The 24,899-nt window shown below is 38.5% G+C and overlaps 1 protein-coding gene across 4 annotated transcripts in view; it reads left to right on the forward strand.

Annotated features, from left to right (window-relative positions):
- The window catches only part of TPK1 (thiamin pyrophosphokinase 1), a 320,623-nt gene that overhangs the window by 45,055 nt on the left and 250,669 nt on the right, over positions 1-24,899 (forward strand). For 2 of the 4 annotated variants that reach the window (XM_074900880.1, XM_074900883.1), the window contains exon 2: positions 15,221-15,295. The exons of 1 other annotated variant lie outside the window; for it this stretch is intronic. In XM_074900880.1, the coding sequence (XP_074756981.1) occupies positions 15,221-15,295 (75 nt within the window). Of the gene's footprint in view, positions 1-15,220; positions 15,296-16,723; positions 16,727-24,899 lie in introns of all 4 variants that reach the window. One more of the 4 variants, XM_074900881.1, reaches the window with a different exon arrangement.

A 24,899-nucleotide genomic window follows, 5' to 3' on the forward strand; every position in this document is an offset into this window, starting at 1 on the left:
GCCATGTTCAGAAGCTGTTGTCCAGAGGAAGCATTATATGTAGTAAGAAAAACAGTGTTACAGGAAATTGGGGTGAAAGATTTTTGCCGCAAAAGGGAGTAAAACGTGTGATGATGGTCATTAATGAGTTCTCCTGATCAAACTTCAGACTGTTCACTGCTATGTATCCTCTTATTTCCTTTTTCTTCTGAAAAGGTGCCATTTCATTTCTTTGTGTACATTTGTGTCTGAATTCTGTGATGACCATATCCTCAGTGGTCCAGAAAAGTGAATTTTAACTGACTAGGTCAATATTAGGCAGAAATTCTTCAGATTTGTCATGAGTTCCTGGCCTGGACTCCTAGTTCCATGCAAAAACCCACCAATTTTAGATGGACTGTGTCTGGTTTTGCCCCGGTGGGTTTCAGTGTAGGCTGAAGTTTACGGCTTAGATGGGAAGAAAACCCTGGGGAGATAATTTCAGACTCTTAACTTATTCACTGGAGAACACTGCTTCTCATACAAATTGCTACAAATCTCCGTACTTAGTGAGGCCAACTGTGAAATGAGAATAATAATGCTTATGCACCTTTGTAAAGTGATTTCAAATCCGCAAATGGAAATTTAAGTTCAAAGCATTATTATTAAACACATTTTCCAGATAGGGTAATGAAGAAGAGAGAGTCTTAGCTCCCTTTCTTAGTATCTTTTTCCTAAAATGTATTAACTTACTGGTCAGGGTGTATTTTCTGTGCCTCTCTGAATCTGATAAACAGCTGATAAAAGTCTTTTACAGCTGGTGTTTAGTCTGCATAAATTATGCTTTTAGATATTCAGCTATAATTTCCTCTATAAGCTGACCCAAATGTTGCTTAACACATTAAAAAAGTCCTCATCAAGATAGAAGCCATTTAAGTTTTTAAGGAAACTTTTATTTTAAGGGGGTGTCTGTAGACGATTAGAAGATCAGCAGTTCTATAAATTGAACTACTGTTAGTCCATGAAGCAGATGAAGAAAGCCAAAGGTTTCCTCGTGCAATCATATTACAAAAATCATTAGATGAAGAAATAGTAATGAATGTGATACTGTTTTAATCACCCTTCTGTTTTTAAGCCTTTAGGATTTGCATTTTCAAGTGTAGCTTCTTTGCTGTAAAGGCCAGAAAATTGCTTTAAATAAATGAAAGTTAATGGTAAGACTGTACATAGAACTTCTTTCACTGAAAATGGCAAGATTCTATTGATTTTAAAATCTACCAAATAATGTGATGTTCAAGCCTTTGAAGTGCTGTAAGCAGTTATGTGTTAAATTTCATTTTCCTGTTGAAAATACCAATATGGTTCAGGTTGCACTGGATTTTGTGAGTTGGACTTGTGCTCCCAAGGACACTGATTCAGCAGAGGTTCTGGTGGAAGACCTAAACCTAAGTACTGTTTAAAATGGAAGCAAATGTGTAGTTCCCCTGGAATGAGTAAGGTGGCTTTAAGGTTTAAATCTAAGCCTATGTTACGGTGTCGTTTTCGTGGATTTTTTTGGAGTGGGTCATTGGTGTCTCAGACTGGGTGTGCTGAATGTTAAAAGATATTTTTTGAAGGGCAGCGGTTAATCGGTGAGCTCTTCCTACTTCTTAGTATCATTCTGCTTGAGGATGTGAGGACAGCTGTGCACACTCAAAAGGTGAAGCAACTTTAGAAAGAAAATACTAAAAGAGGCTGGAGAGAAATGCAGTTCTCTGCAGAGTTTTTGAAGGATCACAAAAATCTATGGTGAATTTGGGCAGAATAGCAGTGTAAGCACTAGAATATGCATTGAGGTCCACTTTAAATAGTCAAATAAACCAGAAGACATCAGGATGAAATTATTTTATGACAGTCTTTATATTCACTGCAGGAGAAGCAATAAAGATATTTACAATACAAAGTTGTGTATAAGGAACCTAAATTAGGTCTCAGAAAGAGATATTGCTTATTTAAAAAGAGATGTTCACTAAGGCAGTCATGTTACTTTTCTGCTGTATGGATTTATGGTTTTGAAATGGTTATGCCCTATAACTCTTAATTAAGCTTGACAGTTTTAGTATTGAAATTGAAGGAGCTGGTTGGAAAGACAGTCTGCAAACAAGGGCCTCTCTTAATGGTCCCAGAGCTTGCCTTTGTTTACAGGCTTTACTATATTGTGGAGGAAGGAAGAAAGTAACAGTTATCTTTAATTATACATGATCTGCAGCATGTCAAAACAAGGGACTATAAACAAGCACAAGTGGCTTATAATAAAAGCAGTTATCACAGACCTTCTGTAGTGACTAAACCTACCAAGCCTTATTTGTGTGACAAGTATCTTATGGGAACAGATTGTTGTAATGATTTGGTGGGTCTACTTGGGTGTAAGTAATCTACTTACAGGCATGCTGTGTGGGACCTGATTTCTTGTGAGCCTTTGTTTGCTGGATATGGTATCCTGTTCTACCAGATTACAAAGTGATCTCAGTAATACTATCAGACTATTTACTTGCTTTACTTGGCTTTTTCAGTCTTGTTTAAAAGTTAAATGAAGGTTAAACAGCACTCATTCCAAAAATTTCAATGTTAAGTGATTTTTTATACCTCTGGAAGAAGCATCAGTATTCTGGCAGTGTTCTACATTTGTTTCTTTGCCGCCCAGTAGTTTTATTCCATAATGCAAATACTAGCCAGTTCCTGGTTTTAGTAAGCCCACCAAATAGCTTATCGGAGCTATTCAGTCTATGGAACTTTGATTTTAGGTCTTTCCACCAGATGCAACACAATGACATATTGCAGAATAAAATCTGAAGAGGATCTTTGTCCAGGTTACATAAAAATTCCTTACGTGGCTGACAATGTAATGCAATTTTCATTGCCTTTGTGGTTTTTTAGCTTTCTTTTTGTTTATTTTAGCTTGTTTTCTCCAGATGTAGATTTATCTATTTATAAAATATATAGAAGTAGGTCTTAAAAATGTTTTGTTAAAAAAGAAGCCAGTAGTGGATGTAAAGTTATAGAATGTCCTAAAACAGGCAGCAGAACTGAGCTGCCTGCATTAAGTAAAAAATTAACTCTGGAAATAATAAAATGAAGCTCATGAAAATAAAAGACATTATTTTAGAAGTGAAATGTTTGTGAAGGTTGTTGGTAAATTGCAGTCATTGCCTTTCCTTCCTACATCTGTTAAAAGGATTCTCATGATAATAGTGGAAGACATTCTCCTCCTCATCACTCTTTACCCGAACCTCACTTTGGGGGCTTGAACACCCTCCCATTGCCACCACCACTTACGTGGGCTGTTGTTCTCACCACTGTGAAAGCCCCTGTTGCCCTTTTGAAAATTCCGGATTTTGAAACACTCTTGACCTTGCATCAGATCCACTCCCTTCAAAGTACGGAAGAATCAGTGTTGCAAAAACCACAAGCCTGGAAAGGTGGTATGGGCATGAACGTCCTCTTGGGCACCCAGACCAAAGAGGCAGGAGGTTTTGGAGAACCTACTGTCTCAGGACGCATTTTCATCAAAGCGTATGAGGTGAAATCCAGGGAGTCAATGGGAGTTTTCTCATCAATCTCACGCATTATATCTGAGGAGTAAATAATTGACGGTTGCAAAAATTGCTTATAACTTACAAGACTCTTAAACTCAGTGAACCTCCTAAATACAAAAAACAACCGACGCCAAAGACCATGGTAGCCTGGTTGAATGCTGTGTGCAGTTAAATAAGAGCTTAATTAGTACACAAGAGTTCAGCACAGTAAGAGATATTGTATTTCATTGGCAGAAGGGAAATAGGGAAACAGAAGTTTGTAAAGTTGTCCGAACTAGAATTTAGTCAGAAACCATCTGTGATTTGTAATGTTTGTTATAACATCAGACTGAGAAGCAGAAAGGAACTTTCATTTTTCAGCATTTGCTCATTTGCTGAATAGGAGCATGATCTTCCTGCAGTCACATACTGCCTATTTTCCCATTTCTGAAAATGGGATGTTACAATCTGCACTCACACTATTATACCGGAGCTTAGTTCTTGGGCTATTCAGCAAAGGCACGTATGACTTTCAGCCGCGGTGTATTCATCTTGAGCATGGTAGTTAGACTGTGTATATGGCGCAGAGGGAGAATTTGGTGTATATGAAGAGTACAATCCATCAGAATAATTGTACTAAGAAGGAATCAGGCTGAGCTTGTCAGTGGAAATACCATGAGCAGCAGGAAGAACGAAGCATTTAAAATCCTGCTCTGTTGGATTTAGACATCTTATGCTGTGCTGCAGAAAGTTATTTCCTCCATTTGTGACTCCAAGTGCCAGATCTTCTGAAGATAGTGAAAGAACCACTCTTCTCATCTGAAAAACTATCCTACAAAGGCAGAGGTTATGTTTTTTTTCTGAAAGCATGTCACACGTTAGGAGGGAGGCAACAGTGGGTATAATGTAATACGTGGTTAAGTAATTGGAGGGTTTATTCAAGGTGTGAAGGAGAGATTTGGATAAGTAAATGTTGGAGAACAAACTGTATCCAGGTCTGTGGACTGCAAAGACAAACTTCACATGCTCCTCCTGTTTAACTGTTTTATGAATAATTCAATTCATTTATTTAACTTCTGGAGCGGGGAGGGAAGGATCTGCTTCCCTGAGAATAACGTCATGTCTGGGAGGAGAGTGCTCTTTTGACTGAAGTGGGATTTGGATGTGAATTCCCTCTGACAGAGAAGGAACCTGAATGTGGGTCATCAGCCTCCTGAGGGAGCGCTCCATCTATTAATCCATGCTGATAAAAGGTATAGCTTCTTCCCAGCTTTTAAAAAGGAGATGGCTGACACTGTGAAGCCGGATCTATTAGGTATGCTCTGAGAACTGCTACTTCAAACGTGCCCTTCAAATGAGATCAGTAGAGAAATGTCTAGTTGGTGGATAGCTGTGGTGTTTTCAGATCAAAGGAAGCATCAGGTTCTATCAGCCTTTTAAACTCCAGGTGCATCTCAGTGCAGATAGAAATCAGATTTTTATGTGCATAGGAAACAATAATGCCAATAACTGAAGTGTCAGTGAAGTGTTTGGTGGCAGCAGAGCAGGGGTCTTGAGTGCTGAGCAGTCAGGCACTTGGATGTTCATGTGAATCTTACTCTTTGGTCAGTACCCTAATATGTAAATCATTAGATATCTATTAAATTTTGTTAATCCTGTAGAAAATACCCGAAGATACCTGTTGACCATAGATAGGTGAAATAAGATGGCATTATACTGTTTACAGTTTACTGTTTACAACAAATCCCAGCAGTGCTACAGGCTTGGGGAGGAGTGGCTGGAGAGCTGCCAGTCAGAGAGGGACCTGGGGGTGTTGATTGACAGCCGGCTGAACAGGAGCCAGCAGTGTGCCCAGGTGGCCAAGAAGGCCAATGGCATCCTGGCTTGTGTCAGCAATAGCGTGGCCAGCAGGGACAGGGAAGGGATCTGACCCCTGTACTCGGCACGGGTGAGGCCGCCCCTCGATGACTGGGTTCAGTTTTGGGCCCCTCACTACAAAAAGGCCATTGAATGACTCGAGCGTGTCCAGAGAAGGGCAACGGAGCTGGTGCAGGGTCTGGAGCACAGGTCTGATGGGGAGCGGCTGAGGGAACTGGGGGGTTTAGTCTGGAGAAGAGAAGGCTGAGGGGAGACCTCATCGCTCTCTACAGCTCCCTGGAAGGATGTTACAGAGAGGGGGGATGAGCCTCTTTAACCAAGTAATAAGCAACAGGACAAGAGGGAATGGCCTCAAGCTACCCCAGGGAAGGTTTAGACTGGCTCTTAGGAAGCATTTCTTTGCAGCAGGGGTTGTTGGGGGTTGGAATGGGCTGCCCAGGGCAGGGGTGGAGTCCCCATCCCTGGAGGGGTTGAAGAGTCAGGTTGACCCAGCACTGAGGGATCTGGTGGAGTTGGGAATGGTCCGTGTGAAGTTAATGGTTGGACTGGAGGATCTTCAAGGTCTTTTCCAACCGATTCTGTGTTTGCAGAGCTGAATGTTTGCCAGGGGTATTGTGCTTTATACCAATTTGCATGAAGAGACTGCTGACCTCTGCCAGCTCTGCCTTGTGATTCCTTGAAGTCACCTTATTCTTGCTGCATGCAGATTGAGCTGATGATAGTGGCTCAAGTCAGCTGCAGAGTTTTTATGCTGAGTTGTATGCCTAGAAATAGAGACATCCCACATAAGAAGTATTGTTAGCATGGTGCGTTTGGGCAATGTGATGTTGCGTTCTTACGATGCAAAGAGGACATTATATTAAACCTGGCTATTAAACAGTTAGAAAATCAGCAACTGTCTTGGGTTTTCTTTTAAGGTTGAAACTCACTTGTATAGTAATAGTAGTTTTTGGGGCACTGAAGAGGTCAGTTGATGGTTCCTAAAGTTTCTGTAAAGTGAAGGTATTAAAATATCTTTTTGAGGAAAAAAGGTTAAAACTAGAAGTTAATGTTTTATAGTAATTTCTGTTTATTTTTCAGCCTGAAGATAAAATGGAAATTTCATAGATTCTCTCTGCATCTGCTTTCATTTTCTCTTTGATGTAGATTTAAGCTCCAATCCTAATGTCTGTGCCTAGAAATTTTAAACAGGGAAGTCAAATTTACCATAACACTATCAGTGTTTTATAGCAAGCCTGTATGTCTATTTCTTGTCTTTGAGGAGCTTCCAAGTGGTATCGAACTTAGAAAGTTTAAAATGCGTATTGTCTCAGAAGATGATTTTCCTGTGAATAATGAAGCAAAGCATTTAGTGTATTTGGGTTGTTTTTTTTGAAGGTAGTTGCAGTGAAATTCATGCACTTTTGAAGTTTATCTGAAATATGAAGGGTCATGTCAGATACTGGAACCTTGGGGAATAGACTTCCCATTCTGCAAAAAACTGTCCCGCCTCCTGCTATTTTACTCCCTATTCATCTCTTCTATTCCACCTCAACTAGCTATTTCTTACATGCCACAGGATGAAATATATGCAACTAATCTCCTAGACCCTTACTTGTCTGTGCCTATATCAGAAATCTCTTCCTTTTTTGGATCATTGCGCAATTTGAGTCCAACCAGCAGTCTTGAAAACTGGAAGAGTGTAACAATTAGGTGATAACATCACAGCTAAAAAAAACCCCCTGATGCTTCTAGCTAATTCTGAACTTTGTTGTGCTTAGCTTGAAATGTCTTATTTGTTCAAAGTGCAGAATGCTGGATGGATGGTCCAGCAACATTTCTGGAGACAAGCAGCAAGGGTATGAGGTAAACCAAGCCAAAGGCTTTCCAGTAGCAAATGGTGCATGTGTCAGGGTGTCTCTCTGAGACTGTTAGAGTTTATGTACCTTACTACCTCCCCGAAGTGATTGTTTACTCCAGTGGGTTTATTTTCAAATGAGAGTTGGTAATGGGGCACAAGCATCATTTCCAGGTATATAATAGTAAGAAGCGTGATTGTTATGATTTATATTTAAACAGACAGTTCTCAAGATTCAGTTCAGTTGAATGTTGCCCTGAAGAGTTGAAATCTGCCATGAAGTTTCTTTGTGATGCTGGACAAGTTACCTAAAACTGAAGATTCACTACTGGGAACTGTGTAATCTTATTCTCCTTGACCAGACTGAGGTGTTTGACACATAAAGAGTAGGAGTCCCAAGCACTCAGAAATACAGCTACAGACTGTAGGAGTTTGTATCCTATGTGTGCCCCATCACATACTGAGATGAAAAACACACCCCTCGCAGTCTCCAGAGGAGTGCCAGAATTAATTGACAAGTTTTCATTGGAAGGTGTAGCATCGTTCTAGGAGGAGCAGTGGTCAATAATGTAGGTGGGTTATCTCGTGTGTATGGCTGTGTGACTTACTGTGAAAAATTAGTTGTTTTGAATTCATCCACATAAATTCTTGTAGAGGGCTCTCCTGAGAGTACCACATTGAAGCTTTTCAATGAGAGTGCTCACACAAATCCCCTTTTCTTCCTACTACTCTTCCTGGAATTTGTCTGGAGAATTAAGAGCTGTAAAATATTTAAAAATCAATAGAATTTACATGAAAAAATTAACACTAAAATGCATTGACAGGGATAACGCTGCCTTTGCGCGAAAAGCAGCTGGGTATGCATATTTGATTTATTCATTCAATAAGTTTGAGAACATGTTTGTAAGGTCTGTGATCCTTTTGCATAATTTGTGCCGGTTTATTATTGGAGTTGTCACTCTTAGGATGAAAATTAAATGTCTTGTTTGGAGGCTTGGGATTCAGTATGGTAAAATGCAGCTACACAATGTTTTATAAGTAGTTTCTATAATTAATACCATAGTCTGAACTTAACTGTTTCTCTGAATTAAAGCTGACAACTACCTTGTTAGCAAGAGCACAGACATAGGGAGTGGATTTTATGAACTTGAAAGAAATTTTTCCATTTTCAAAGTAGCAGTTCTGCAGGAATTGTGAAACTTTAAAAATGTGAAGCATTTACATTTCGGAGTATTGATTTGGGCTGCATAAGTTTGAAATTATCCTTTTTAGATTCCCTGGTATCATAGCAGAGCACTGGATTTCCTGGTGAAGGGAAGCACTGCTGGGGGAAAGCTTCATTCAAGAAAGAGAGCAACAGAATGAGGAGTGGTTTTGTATAAGGTCCACTTTTTGTTCAGTAGAAAGTGAGGTTTTATTTTGAAAGGTAACCTTAAAAAGTAGTATCTTGGAATTCGATGTTAAGTGCGTTTCTGGGACTTTATAGTGCAGATAAGCCCAAGTTTTGGGTTAACACTCCCCACCACCTTCCCTACATGACAGATACAAGTGTCAGATTGCCTCTTAAGTATAAGAATCTAAAGTTACAGCCAAACTTTGGTGAGTGTAAGATGAGAAGAATCTGTTGCTTATTTAAATTAAGCTGATCGTGTGGCATTAGTTGTCTTAGTTTGGTAAATTTACATTTCACTTTACATTTTTGGTATGTTTATATTAGCATTTTATTTTGGATCAAGAATATTGTTTTGAAACGAGTCTCCTGATCCTGCCTATTTACTGTGCTTTGCTTTACATTGCAGAGTGGTTTTGGAACATGTAAGCTAATTTCCTTTTGGATGAAACTAAATAAACACATAAACGTCCTTTTGGATGATTATGTGCTCCAGGAGTGCACATAATGCTCTCCTGCTGCTAATGGGTATTTAGTCTGCACGACCAGACTAGACCTAACCTGAAGTAGCCTCCCTCCCTCCCTCCGTCCGTCAGTCCCTCCGTCCATCCGTCCCTCCCTCCCTCCCTTTTTTCCCCAAAACATGTATAGTGTCAGTATCATAACTTCAGCATCAATTTTGCCCTATAGACCTGATTTTATTGTGCCATGCTGCTTGCTAAGGTAGACAGAGGTAGTGCTCATAGTCAATGAGTTGCCAAGGACGTTAATTGATAAAATCAGAATTTTGTCTTGTGAGGCAGAAGTCAACTTTCAAGAATAATTGCTACATCAGCAAGTAAATTGCCTGTTAGGAAATGCGTATGCATATCAGGTAGGAAACTACAGGTGGTGTTGTTTCAATGTCTAAAAAACAAGAACCAAAGAACCACAACAAAGAAATCCTTTCAGGAAACAGGGGATGCTCCTTAGTCTGATGGACTCATTCTCCTTAGTTTTTATATAATCAAACATTTACTTATTTCTGATGGGGAGGCTGTTCCAGGTGAGGGTGTTTGGGATGGTAGCTCTTGAAACAAGCCCTGAATGAAACGGTCCATTTCAATAAGCTGGCAAGTAGTTCTTCCCAGAATATCAGTTTTGGACTTAATACTTGGGGACAGGTACTTACCTGACAGAAAGTGATGTTGATTTGGTGCTGATCCCACAAACTCCTCTATTTTAGTTTTAAAATCCCATATTCTCTGTGTTTAGGTAACATCTGTCTAAGTGCTGAGCATGTATTTACTTTTTCATAATGACAAGGTTAAAAAAAAAGGCAATATATTGCTATTTGTTTAGTGGAAACTCTGATTCAGTGTTTTGGATTTTTTTTTTTTTTCCAAGTGATAGGTGGAACAAATAGCCCATTAAGACTCCACTAAAAATACTGATGAATGTCAAATAAAAAGCTAATTGTGGTGCTACAGTTAATACAGCAAAACGAAAAAAGTTTTACCAAGAAGCTTTTTGAGGTTATAGTGAGCACTTGGAATACTTTTCCTTTCTGTGTATTCAACGCTACAATAATTTTCTGCCATTGGAGGCAGCAAAATATACCATTTTAGGGTCCTTTCTCTTACACTCCTGTAAAACCAGAATACTTTAAGTGTAGTCAGTGGCATTTTCCTACATGAACCTTCATGTAAACAAGAATGTGGGCTACTTTAATTAAGTAGTATTTAAATAGCTGTGTTCCTAATTTAAGGAATATCAGTATTAAAAACTTTTTTCTGTAATTGTTGTCCAATCCAATTCATTACAATGAATTATTTTTTTCTGTGATGTCATAATTCATACCTTTATAAGCCCACTTATTAATTATCTCGTATTATTGATACGATAGCAGAATTTCCCATTTTACCTTTTGTTTGACTTAGTAATGCTTAGCACGACACAGGAGACAAGCTGCCTCAGCCTGTTGCTCTGCTGTCTTTTATCAGTGCCACTGTTTTGGAATTGTGAAAAAATGCCTTGTCCCTTCCCACATACTCTGACATTTAAGTAGGCAGTGACTGTTCGTTTGAAAAATGAATCTGTGGGGCAGAAATTTCCTGAATGATGGTACTGGAAAACCAAACCCTGAGAAATGAGCAATAGGAAATTTTCAGAGGGATGATTCAGAGTTTGTCTCTCTCAGAAGCCCATTGTATATTTGGACTCCCAGCTATGTGATGAAGAATATGTGTAACCCAAATCTCTGTAGTATCTTTTCAAAGGATCTTGATTAGTATCTTGGTTATCTGGAGGTATTTCTACCAGTACAGAAATTTTCTGAAAATTTATGACCATCTTCCAACTTTCAATTTCTAGATTAAATTAATGAAATACTTTACTAGTGATAAAATCCCTGTGCCCCTGTACTACCTGTCTCTTTCCTCCTTCTTCTGTACTAAACCTGCCTCTTTGTAGAAGATGTGTGATAGATCATTGTAAAGGAAAGGAATTGACTCTCTGCAGGCAAGCAGTAAAACACAAATACAAACAACAAACCAAAACATGAATTGATAGCGGAATCCCCTTTCTGTGGTTGAAGCTCTGACTTTGGAGTCATACTTTGTTAGCACTTTGAGGCATGCTGGTATCTTAGCACAGAGTATTTCCCCGTTGTGTGTTACCACTTCCATCATTTCACAAAGACTGGGAATAGCAGTGGTCTTTCCCAAAGGCCCTCTTATTTGAAGCAATGAAAGCTTCTTCCCCCTTGGAAAATTCAGGAGCCACCAACCTCACAGTATATGGAGTAACTTCTAGTGATACTATTCTAACGCTGAAAGGAAACAAAGAAGGGGCATATTTTATTTTATTTGCTACCAGAGAAAAAGTCTTTAAAAATATATATGCCTTTTGCATATGCTTTGTGACAGACATACAGCCTGAAGACTGGCACGTGACAAGGAGAAATCAATAAAAAATGCATAATGACATAAATATTTATAGAATAGCTAGATGATTATAATATGACAGGGAGAAGGCAAGAAGTCTTTTAGAATAGCGAATGTGTGCTCTAAAATATATTGGAATTCTTCTGAGTGAGTTAAAATGGGGTAAAAAGGCATTGCATGGGCTGTCAAAGATGTTCACAACACCTTTAATCAAAGTCCTTTCTAAGCAACCATGAGAAAAGCTTCATCAAAGAAGTGCAGCTAAGTAAAAGTTGGAAGGCAGAGAAGGAAAAAAGGTTTCAGAAAGGATGAGGTTATTCACTGATGATCCCAGTGGGACTTGTAAGGATCGTTTATTTGCAGTAAAGAAATGGTTCTCTGGGTTTCTGGCAGGATTAAAACAATCCATCTTTATCCAAAGACTAGAAATTTTCCAAGTCAGCTAAAATATTTTTTATAATATATTTTTGCGTATAACTGGCTGTTGATTTAGTCATACACCTGTTAATACGTACATCTGTAAGTTATGCCTGTAAGACTGCAATGTTTAGCAGCAGCAAATAGGAAAACATGTGGGTAAGGCTGGAGATGAACAAATTTGGTTCCCTAAATGCAAGTAAAAATTTCCTATAGTCATGCTTCTGTCCTCCTGTCCTGAGAAGTTAGGCTTTACTGCTTGGCTAATTCCTCCACAAGAGGACTTACATTGTGGGACTTGGGTCCATTTATTCTCTGTGTTGATGTAAACATCAAATAGAAACTGGAGGTTTTGTATGGAGGAATTTTTTCTGCTTGTGCTGCAGATGGCTGAGTTTGCTCAGTCTGCAAAAGCTGCAAGAAAAGTACATAATGAAAGAGGAAATTATACTAAAAATGGAAGAAGCTATGCAAGAGACCAACTTGTTCTGCTTCTAACAAAAGACCAGCAAAAGCTTCTTCAGTGGAGATATCCATATCTGGGGACGGGTTATTTTTGCTGATGACTTCTTGCTTACAGAATTCTCTTTCCCGTTAGTCCAAATAGAGCACTATTTTGTTAATGGTTGGGTCAGAGTGCTAATTATCTTTATGAAAAATGGATGGGCAGACAGGCCAGGAGAAAGATGCTTCCTAATTTGTTAAGGGCTTTTAAAGATAAATGGCCTTGAAGTAGATTTGTTTTCAAACAAATAACCAGTAGAGTGCTCAGAGCAGTGGCACTGTCAGGTCTCATCATTTTTTCTCGAGTGCTGGATGTTGCATATGCTGTCCATTGACGTGGTCTTTCCCATCAGAAGCTCCAATTTCTTAATAGTTTTTAGGGCAATGGTTGTAAATTATTGCAGCCCAATTTTATTACTGTTTTACATCTACCAAGGACTGAGCCCTTTGTGCAGCTTTATATTAACTCAGCGAGCACCATTAAAATATTGACATTTAGGCTCATTTTGATAGCATTAATCATAGCATTTGATCATGCATTAATTGCAGTGGTTTGAAATGACTGAAATGTTCACTTTTCTAAAAGCGGGAGAAACAATAATTTTGATTTCTCCACTTTGTCAACACATAACTGTGCTTAAAAAAAACCCCACCAAAACACAACGAACCAACCCAAACCACAAAAATCTCCTGCGTGTGTGTGCTGGGGGCATCTACCTCTCTGGTTCTTTGCAACTGAGCAAGTAAGAGCAAGCAGCTCTTACAGGCCTCACTGGAACCTCTTGAAGTGTCATCTCTGAAGATCAGCCTCTGAAGTCTCAGTATGGACAACCACTGCCAAGCCTTGGTTTCAAAAACATATCTTAATATATAATAAGAGTCCTTCTTATTATATATTAATAAGAGTCCTTCTGATGTGAAAAAAAAAAAAAAGCTAAAAATCTCGAGTGTGTTTTCATATGTTGATATGGCTTAAGGGTTTAAAACAGCACAGAAATGCCTTTTGTGATTCACCAGCAGGAGTAGGTTTACAGCACCCGTGTCTATTTGTATTATCATATCAGTAAAAGAACCTCTGATGTTTGCTGGCTCTCTTCAGTGGAGGGCACCACTAAATGATTATGTTTAATATAAGGAGTTGGCAGCCTTTCTCACTTAACCATCATTAGGAGATCTGCTGCTGAGGTCCTGTGTTGTGAGGCAGCTAGAAATTGGCATTTAGTTTGAATGTATTGTTTTCTACCTTTCGCTTAAAGTTCAAGGACAAGGCAAAACTGTTCAGATAGTGCAAAGAAAAAGGTTTTTCTCACTTTCCTTTGTTTACTTGGTCCTCTGACATCTCCATTATTTTCTGAGTAAATCTATTTCCTAAGTAAATTTATTCTCTTGTATATACATGAATTAAATAGAAGTGTGGACCATGTCAGCAAAGATTCCAGTGGAAGACGTGATGGAAGGTATTGGAAGGCAGCGCGCAGAAGCTGTGATAAACATGTAGACTTATTAATGGCATAAAAATATCTAGGTCTTCAGGACAATACTGTTATTAGGGAATTGAAGGTTAGAATGGATCAGTGGAGAAACCCTAAATCACTTGAAAGGCAAGATGCAGAATAGTGGTGTCCCAGTCTCCTAACCATGCATTTCACTCGTTATTTTGAAGACTGTCCCAACCCCAAGGTGTTCCTGCACCTTCAGGACTTTCACCACCTGTATTTTCCCTGGTAACATCATATGGCTTAAGCCACAGCTTTACCTGTAGCCTTCTGCTATACTGGATCTGCTCAAAACTCCAAAAAATTTTCTAGTGATAGAGGTTTTCTTTTTTCAATTACAGTGGCTTCACATGACCAAATAATACTTCATTAACCTGATTGCCTAAGGATATCAAGCTCCTGAGGAAACTTGTATTCCTATATGATTGGCAAGATAATTAGGAAGTGAAATAATGCAAATCCCACCACAGGCAACCGTCATAAGATTTATGTATTTACTCTTTGAAACCAAAGTGTGTCATATATTCAATTCTTTTAAGGCTTTTAGAGTTGTAGGTTTATTATCGACCTTCACAACGGACATATTGCTAGGGCAAGAGGCTTTAGGAGCCCAATCAAGTTGAATCAGTTCAGGTTGCTGTTAAATCTACTGAGATTTTTAGTCTGCAGTATAACACAGGCTGAAGTTTGCTTTGCTTTTACTAGCTTTTTAAGCTCCTTGGGCATGGCCTTTCATTCTGTATTTGTAAAATATCTGCTGGAGTGGATCTACCACAATTAGAGCTACCACAATTAGAGAAAACATAGGCACAGAAGCCACTGATGGCAGCAAGAGTTCTGCATCCACCAGAAGAGTGGAATGTTGGACCTAGATTAGGGACCGCTTCGTACGGAGTCAGCTACAGCCTTCTCTGTTAATAGAGACCAGGGCGAAGCTCATTTCAGTAAATGCTACATCCAGGCAGCAGCAGCAAGTGGGAGATTAAATGAGAGTGCGGTATAAACGTGGGGTCCTGCTGAGGATGGCCTTCAGTGGGTAAAAGTCACTTATAAATTAAATGTTTAGCAAAACCCTACCAAGTAAAAGGTGTCTAATGAAGTTCTGGCAGCTTCTCTATCTGAAAATGATGAAACTAAGAAGCAAGGGAATTAGTGGAGTTGCTCTGAGGTGGTTGGAATAAAATTAATATGGCAAAAGCAAAATTAAAAAAGGGTGAAAAACTCAATATTCTTGGTAATAAGAATCAACATTTATCTTACAGGAAACCTGAAGTTTTGCCTTCTGATTCTGAACCAGCCTTTCGACAAAGGTCATTTTCATTGTCTGTGGAGCAAAGGTAATAATAACTTACTTACATCTTCATTTCTGTATTTACTTGTCTGATGCCCAGCTAATGTACTTCGTGTCTGTTGAATTACAATGTGGTAATTTTCTTTTAACTAGAGCAACCTTCTGGTGAGGGTAGGAATCATCAGAATATGTCCCTTGTTGCTGAATGCAGCAAATGAGCTGATTATGCAAATTTTGCATCTCTGCATTGCTTACGTTACTGGGAACTTTATGGACTGATCTGTGTAAGACTGTAGCTTTTCAGAGGCATCTTAGGAATGATCATTGTTTTGAAGACAAAGTGTAATAGACCAGTGGTGCATTTAAGAGTCTGGAAGCAAGTATTCCTTTAAAGGTCATCAGTGAAATGTATTAATTTTAATCAAAATAAAATGAACCATGTAGATATTACATTGTGAAAGCCGTGGGAATTTGCGTGCATGTCAGAAATATGCAAATCGTATTTCACTACCGCTTTGTTTAATATGCACAGTGCTAATCATCATCTCTGGTACGATAGCTGCAGATTTACTGACATTTTGTGGAGATACGTAAATCTTTACAAGCTTGGAGCTATTAATTCTTTCACTGCACAAATGTAGTCCTTCAGAAGCTTTCTGACAAACCGCGGGAACTGTCTCTAACTTGTTACTAGGCTGGGAACCTTGCAGAGAGATTCCTCTTAACTGACTGGGGCAGATAGAGCTATTTGATTTCACCAGAGGCATAAGGGCTGGCAGGGGGTACCTCTACAGTTAAAAGTTGTTGGTGTAAGGGATGAAGCGGGCAGGATGTATTCATAATACTTAATTCCAGTAAACCTAAATTAGGTGCCTATATAGGCAGAGGAGGGAGAAAAGAAGGGAGAGACTTGCACAGGATGGTTCAAAGCATCTGAACAAGTACTGTACCCCAAAGGGGCTCTCTTTCACTTGCAATATCAGCAAGAAATGGCATCAAGAAGTGCTCAGTGAAAGGGCTGTCAAATGTATTTTCTAGATGTGATATACTGCATATTTTTTTATTTAAAAGGGTACACTGAAAGACATATTCTGTATTAAATAAAGAAGGAAAGAAGGGTAAGTATTTTGATCTTATTTTTTTGTCCTACCTTTCCTGTGTTTTGAGGGTTGTGGTTAAAAAAGAGACAGCAAAGCAGATGTGCACAGTTACTGAATGGCAGTATTTAGCATCTTGTAGTACCTTGCATGTCTTGCTTTTATGCTGTGTTCTGTTAATCAGACATTTTGCATCTGTCCTTTGGAATTTTAAGTTGTCTTCTTTCAATCAAACCTGTGTAGGGTGACCCTTGGGGTGTGGAGTTCTTACTGTAACACTAGTGGGCCCTTAACTGTAGTGCTTCAGTGAAGGGTTGGCATAAGAAGCTGAATAAAATTGAGTAGACCACAGACTGTCTTGATTGAGACTACCTCAGTGGGTGCCTGTCCTCTGAGCATAACTGTGTTGAAAGTGTTGAAAGTAATTGCTAATACTGTGAATAATTTTTCAGAGTCTGTGAAGTTAGGAGCAGAAGTCCTGTTAGCTAATAAGACTTTAGCTAGAAGGTAACTTCCAGAAATAGGTGGATATTTTCTAAGTAAAATGATGGAGGAAGGTGGTGATATAGTGGACCTGAAATGTTTTTCTTCGAAACATCTCAGCTTCAGTAAACCTCAGTGTATCCAGGACAAGGTTTTGGCAATGCTTTACTGACAGTCCTAGTGGACTACTGTAGGTGTCAGCAATCTTGTGCCTCCTGGATCCTGCTTCTGAAGGAGTCTCAGCAGAGAGACTGTTACAGGACTAAGAGAATCTGCGGGGTTTGGTATGTGAGTTGGAAGAAGTTCTGAAAGAATGAAGCATCCTTAGAAACAGTGCTTGATGACCAGCTATATATGCTTGAAATCTCATAAAGGAGTGATGAGAAGGAAACAGTGGGCCTGGTGATCCACTGAGTACTGCCAGCTACACAGATTGGGGGAAAAGGGGAAAGAAAAATTGCAGAGGAAAAAAAAAAAAAGATAAAATATTGACAACTTAGAGAAGTTATAGCAGTCATGGGTGTTATACTGAGTACAGAATGCTGAGACATAAGTTATTTTCAAGTTCTGTCCTATCAAAATAACTTGTTTCATTAGCCCTGTTAACTTTAGCATCTCATAAAAATGAAGGTGTGATGTGCTATGTCCTGAGTGTAAAAAATAAAATAAAATAAATCACATCAATAAGTGTGGCTATTCTAGGCTAAAATCATCCCAGGTGTAACTCCTCTCGACCTCAGGAAAAAGTCGTTGCAGCTAATTAGCCTTTGTCTTATTACAGACTTGTATGAAATCTATTTTTACTGACATACTTTAGAAAGAACTATTTCAATCTGTACAAGTTTGCATGAAGTTCCTTCCCTGTGCTTTGTGAAGGACACTGAAATCTGATTTCTTCACTTCCAGGCTCCAGCTTTTACCACTCCGTACAAGCTGGACAGTGACAATAGTGAGGTAGTATAAGCTAAAGACTACCATGATTTTAGTCTATTATATCTATTGCTGTAGGAAACCACTCTAGAACATGTTCTCTGTGCATTAGGTACAGTCATACAGCATTAGTGCTGCCCTAAAGGTGGGATGAATGAAATGCTGGAGAAGGGATAGTTTGCAAAAGCAGAATGAAGGTTAATATGGCAGAAAACACTGGTAGTTCACTGAAGGATTTATTGGGTTGGATATAGTGGAGAGGGGAAAAAACAAATGGCAAGAGAATAGGTCAGTAAAGGGGGATAAGGAAAAAAGGTCTCACAGAAAGTGAAGCTGATAAAAGGAGACCGAATGTGAGAAGATGAAGTGGATGCAGAGGGTTGAGAATAGATGATGAGTGAACACAAGGCTAGGAACGTCAATCAAATCCATCAAAAGTGCTTTGACTGTAGCTCTTAATGCAACCATTTTTACCAGTGGAAGTTGTATGGCTTCTGTTGCAGTCCTTATTCTAATGGTGGAAAACGTAGAAGTGACAGGTCCTGCTTTTCTCAGAGCTGCACATTTTTGTGTCCAGTAGGTTCCTCTAAGAAGGACTGGATCCAGTGGGGCCTTATCTTAATAACCCTGTCATACATCCTAAATTCTTTCTTATATTTCAGCGATGTTTCTAGCTCCTGGTTGGAATCCTGTTTCACAAAAATAATTGGTAGGGAAAAAAAAAAATCTAGTTTACATTAGTGTCTAGGGCTACTTAGCAAGTGGTTTCAGATGTAAATATATCTTTAACAGAAATGACTGTGACTTGGAAGTTGGAAGCTGTCTCTACATTAAGTTTCAAAAGTACAGAGGCCCGGGTTTTAGTGGCTGAAAACAGAAGGGGCTTTCTGGAGAGTAAATGAAAGTTCTTGAGATTTTGATTCAGCTCTTTAAAATCTCTTCAATCACAAATTCAATGACTTATTTATGCCAAGAATTTCAGCAAGATCTAGTGGTCACAAGTGCTTCTGGTTTTTTTGATGTCTCCCTAGTGAAGTACCAGGAGAGGGGCAGAATTATTGCAGTGCTAAGAAATCACCTCTGTAAAATTGTCTCAAGCTCAGGATCCGAAAATTGTTTCTTGTTTCTGAAAACATTGCCCTTACAAGCTTTACTACTCAAATGATCCAGAATTGTCTTCATGTCCTTGCTTGGTGGTAGTATGCTGAATGGCTGTGCATGGTAGAGTACTTCCCATTCTTAAATGTTAACCACAGGTGTAAAGAGCATGAAGTTATACTCTGAAAAATGAGATGATTATTATTTCAAGAATCAAAGTGAAATGGCAACATTCAACAGCAATCTGATGAAGTTCCCATCTGTGCTGGGAATGGAAAGTTTGTTGTTAAATAGCATTTTTGGATTTGTTTGTGGAGAATGACGTATTACAACAGATCTTTTTGTAGGTTCCATTTAACCTTTGGTTGGGTGTTCTTATATCCATGGGTTTAACTGATAAATACAGTTGCAGAATTAAAATATTGGTTAATATAGTTCTGCTTGGCTGAAGAGAAACACCATTACACTTGTGCTTTATGGTAAGAAAACATATCCACAGGTATTTTTCAGTTCTTATGATGGTTGTGATACATCAGCCACTGTGTCTTCCTCAAAAGAATTGTGATCTTTTTCTGCAAATAAAGGCTTTCCATGAAAGCTTTTAATCAAATGGAACATATTGAATTACTTTAAATGTTAGCCATTCATGCTACAAAATGTCCTTGGCTGATGTACTAGAATAAACTACCAATATCCTTTTGGAAGGGGCTGACTGAATCCTGACTTGTGGTATGTGTATTTAATGTTGGACAAGCAGATGGGAAGGAGATATCTTTGAAACCAGGCTGCAAAAAGGTCTGTCCTTCAGGAGTACTTCCCTAAATAGTCTCTTTCATGGACTGTTTTTTTCAGTGAAGGAATTTGACATCTAGCTGTGTCTCCTTATTATACTGCCCTACCAGCCACTTTTCTATATGCATAATATATAGGCATTTTATGACACTTTGTAGATCATGAACGTGAAGGAACACCAGAAGGAGGAACATTGCTCACCCTAGAGATTTCAGCTCTATATTTTGGGGGGGATCTATCTACTGAGATAGAAAGAAGCATACTTCCACAGCAGCGGTGTAATAACTCAAATCCATACTGTGTTAGATTGTCTTCATGTAAACAGTGTTTTCTTACAGCACATCTGTTGCAAATGCTTATCCTTAAATTGAATTTTTTCAAGTTTTCATCTCTATCAATATCCATTTTACAACAGTCAAAGTGGCTATTGGATTTTAAATAGTGTCCTGGATGTGAGGCAACTTCCCTGTCAAGCTCAGCCTACTGTTCGGTGAAAATGCTGCTAATGAATGGATTGTTAGCAGCTGAAGGTGACTGCCAATTACAAAAGATCTCCTCTTCCTGAGTAATCAAGTATGGAAAGGTGCTCATTTGTATCATGAATTTCTGAGTCATCTGTCTTTGAAAGCTACATGCTCCCATGCATTTTATGTTCCATATGCTTTGTGTGATTGATATTTTGATATTTTGTCTTCTGTTGTGGTCCAAGAGCTGTGTATAAAAATAAATACAAGTGGTGATGCAAAGCTCAGGTGAATATACTGAGGGGAAGGTAACAGATTCGTTGGAACAGTTTGAATGTCTCAGAGCAGAGAAAAGGGCATTGTAGTTTATTAACAGAAGGAAAATAACCTAACTTTCCCTGGTGCCATTTTTTCTTCTCCATGCTTGATAAACTTTTCCTCCATTGTCTTAGTGGTTGAATTCACCTGTTCTTCTGGAATTACTGGTATGTATAGCCATTCACTTGCCCTCTCACCTGTCAGCAATGAACTTGCCTTGTTAGCATATGGTGTGCTTTTTTCTCACCTTTTATTTTCATTTCTAGCTGAACATACTTGTAGTATATCTCAAATTTGTACTAGACCTAGAATTGGCAGCTGGCATAAAACTTGAGTGAATTTAGAGCAGGTACTATTAATAAATAGGAAAATGTTCATAAAAATGGTGATTGGGATGTCGCATGGACTTGTATGCTTTATTGCACTTTCCAGCAGGCATCCAGACTAGCAGTAACTCTTACCGCTGGCCTCAGCTAAACTACTCTGCTCTCCCCTGAGGAATATTAGACTCCTGACAAGTCAACAATGAAGTTCGTTTTTCTCCATTTGCATCAAAACAGGAATAGAATTTCTAGTTTGTATTTAGTAACTTAAATTTGCCGTTCTGTGCAACTCAATTTAGATTTAAACATTTTCTTACAGAGAGTGCTTGTTGTTGGACTGCATGCAAGGAGTTAACGTCCTTCAACTACAGGAGTCTGAGAGAAGTTATTTCAGGTGTTCTTGAGGGTAGGGAATCTACAGTATAGTTTAGGAACAAGAAAATCTGGCCCTGATTAGTGCTGTCTAGTACCATGCTTTAAGCTTGAAACAAAGTAGTATCTGTCTCTTAGGACATGCAGGAGTTTGCCCTAGCAGGGATTTTTGGGAAGAGTTTTTCTAGACCAAGCTTTTCCCATGACTCAGTGTATAAGCTTGATTTTTACCAGATTTTCAGTGGTGAACTGGAGGTTTACATTTATCTTCATAAACTAAGCTGAAAACTCCAGAGGTATGACCAAATTCTCCCATTTGTGACAGGTATATTGTTAGTGCCTTTCTGGTTCAGAATCAGGGCTCTTGAGAGGTAGCCTAGGTGCATGGACATTTTGAAAAGTAGGTCTCATGGATTTTTGCACATTTTTAGATTGTTGTTGATAAAGGTGAGAACAGAGCTGGTCTTCCAGGCTGCCTTTTGCACAGTTCTCTCCCTGTAGTAGTAGCTGTGATAGAATGAGGTCTTTAGATAAAATTTGAGACATACTAGGCTGCACTTCTTTTTGTTGATTTTAATTCTCTGCAAATCCAGCAACAGGAAATTCTGAGATCTAAAAGAAATTGTTGTTTGTTTAGTAGATTTGAGATTTTGTTTGAAAAATGAAATAAAATGAGTAATTAAGATCCCCCTCTGTGATGCTTTGAAAAGCTAAGCCCCGCTGAGCTAAGTTCAGAGTAACAGAACAATAGAGAATTACTTTGAAGTACTAGTGAAATGCATACCAGATGATTACAGCACAAGAAAAAAAATGGGAGGTTATTACAGTGCTTTTTTTCTATTGAGCTGGGATGCAAATCCCATTAGGGGAGTTCTATCATCACAAGATTTGCTATATAGAAGCCTTTGATAGCATTGTACTATATATCTGGTTACCATGATGTTTCCCAGAGGACAGTTGAAAGAAGGAGCTTTGGAAAATATTGTCAGGAGGATGCTTTAGAGCACCCCAAGCAGAAAGGGAAGCATAAGGCAATAGAAAAAAAATATGATTAATAGCTTGTTTTGTTAGTGATTCAACAAGAGAAATGGTCCTGGGAATGAACCCAGGAAGCAGGGGCGAATGCGTGAGGTTAGCATAAGTAAGACCTGTGACAGAAAAGTGCAGGTTCTTAATCCCGTAAAAGGAACACTTGGATTTTCACTGCCTTGAGCTACACAGTGAGAAGTGTTTAAAAAGATTGTTTCTCTGGGAGTCACTGCAGGGCATAGTATTCTTTTCATAGCTAGATCTTAGCATGAATCCACTACTAGGGTGAAGATTAAGGTTTTGTGAAAGATGGATGTTATCTAGGGTTGCTGGCGTCAGGATCTTCTTGCTGGCTGTGGCGGCCTTTGGATCAAATCACTGGGTTATAATCTTCCATTTTCTGTTACTCCAGGGTTGCTTAAGACAGACAAAAATACTGGTACAAACAGGTAAATACCCATACTGGTAAATTAATCTTGGACCAGTGGTTATTTCAAATGATGATTGCTTTTTAAAAGTGGATCTCCTCTTTTTAATTTACCTAAATCTAGTTATGTTTCCAGCCTTTGAATTTTAAGTTTTGATTACTTTGTTACCATGATTATAATAATGAGTAACTCAGCCAGTGAACATTTTAACTCTTCTGTAATGTGTTGACACTATGCTAGTATTTATTCGTTACTTGGCTGATGAAGTGTGCATCCATCACTGCATTCAGTCAGTGCTTGAAGGGATATCAGTAGTTTGAGAATATGGATGTTACATTGCTTTTTTTTTCATCTAAATGGTTTACATAGTCTTGTGCTCACCCATATTATCAAGTATTAAAATTGAACTTTAAATTCATGTAAGTCAGAGAAAATAACTAACTTTTCTGCTCTACTCATTATCTCTGCTCTTTTGTACAGGTAGGCTGTTTTGTTAGATTTTAGCATTACATAAATGTGTTACTAAAAATAGTATGTGCATTTACATTTTGAAAACAGCATAGTGAATTTTGGGTTTTTTTAATGGGTAATTGGTTAGATAGCTTCCCACACAACATACCATGTAAGTTCTAAAATGATTGATGGGCTTCTGTCAAAGACAGCTTTCTCTGTCATCCTTTCTGGTTTTGTGAACTACTTTCTATAGCATCACTACTTCTAAGCCTCTTGAATGTATTTTTGTGTTATGTTATTTGGAATGTTATCTGTGTAAGACTCGTGCACATGTTTTTTGTTTGAGTTTGGGATCATGAGTGGTGTTTATTCCTAGGTGAAGATCAGAGTTGTTCAAGGATTAATGGAGGTTTGGGCACCTTACTTTATGTACCTGGTTGGAGACACCAAGTTTGAGTCAGAAGAAAATAGTTCTTACTGATACCAGATAGAGGGATCATTCTTATGCTTTACATACTGTGAGTGAGTGACCAGGTACTTTGCTGGATTTGGTGTGAACTGCATCTTGTTGCGGTGAGCCAAAGGAGCTATGTATGATTTTAATGATATTATCTGAGCATGACAAATTGACAAAAAATGATTTGAGGATTTTCTGAATTTATTTTAGTTTGTTTCCTCTGCCATAAACATGTTAATACATAAAATAGAGCAACAATGTTCAGCTGTTATATTTCCCTATTAGCTGAAGAGTTCCATATTAGAACTTTGGAGTATTGGTTGGGGTTTTCATCTTGTTTATTTCTGATACCAAAGGTTCGTTTACCTAAATGGATGAAGCTCTGTTGACTTTGATTCAGTTTCACATACTTACACCAGCCAAAAACTTAGCACATAAAAATGTAATGAGTATGGCGGCTGTTAACACTTTTTTTTTTTTTTCTCTCAAGTTAACAGTTCTTTACCTAATACACTGAGGAGACAAGGGTGACATACAGCAGCCTGACTTCTGTTTCATTCACAATGAATCACATTGGAGCAGAAGGAAAAAAAATTTCATAGGTTTCTCATTCTGGAAAATTCCATTGACCTCAGAAATAGCAGGGACAACCTATAATTTTTAGAAGTGTTTTACTATCATCTTCCATTGTTAGAAATTTTATGACTAGGAGCCTAGTGTAGAGGCCCTTGTTATCAATATTCTTTCAGTTACTTTGAATTAATTTGGTTCAGACCTTCATAAAATTCTTTATTCAGAAAGGGCTGCTCCTGCTTTCACTGAAATAAAGTTTAACATTAACTTGTATGTCCTGGATAAGGTGTTACCACGAGAATGAATGTTGGTTCAGTGTAAGCTGCATTAGCACTGAGGTAATTCAGTGCTATAAAGTATGAATATTACTCTGTTGGAATTTCTTTTGAAAAATCCCAGCTGCTTCTAACTTCAAACCCTTGCTGCTTATTTTCAGAGCCCAGGGTCTGGCTCCTTGGGATTGCTGTTTTTGGCAATATGAGTTGTTCAGCAGGTGACTAAGGTTTTGCTTACGTCTGAACATGCAGTTGTCTTTCAACCTTTGTGATGTGACCTGCAACAAGCACTTTGCATTAGCTTCTAACTTTGAATAGTCCATAGTGTTAGCTTGGTGTTTGTGAGGTATAATAAGATAAGAATAATCAATAGTTGGGTTAGACTGGCTAGTAAGTTTAGAACTTCACTCTTGAAAAGTGTTTCATTTGAGGAGGAACAGAGAAAGAGGGACCAATTTGACTTTGCAAATCTGTGCAGAGGCCCCAGATATTCTGAAGTGAAAGAAATTGAGAGGCTCAGACTGCATCTTGACTGTGCTATTGGGCAACATGCATGGC

Source organism: Athene noctua, chromosome 2 (genome assembly GCF_965140245.1).
Source record: "Athene noctua chromosome 2, bAthNoc1.hap1.1, whole genome shotgun sequence".
NCBI lineage: Eukaryota > Metazoa > Chordata > Aves > Strigiformes > Strigidae > Athene > Athene noctua.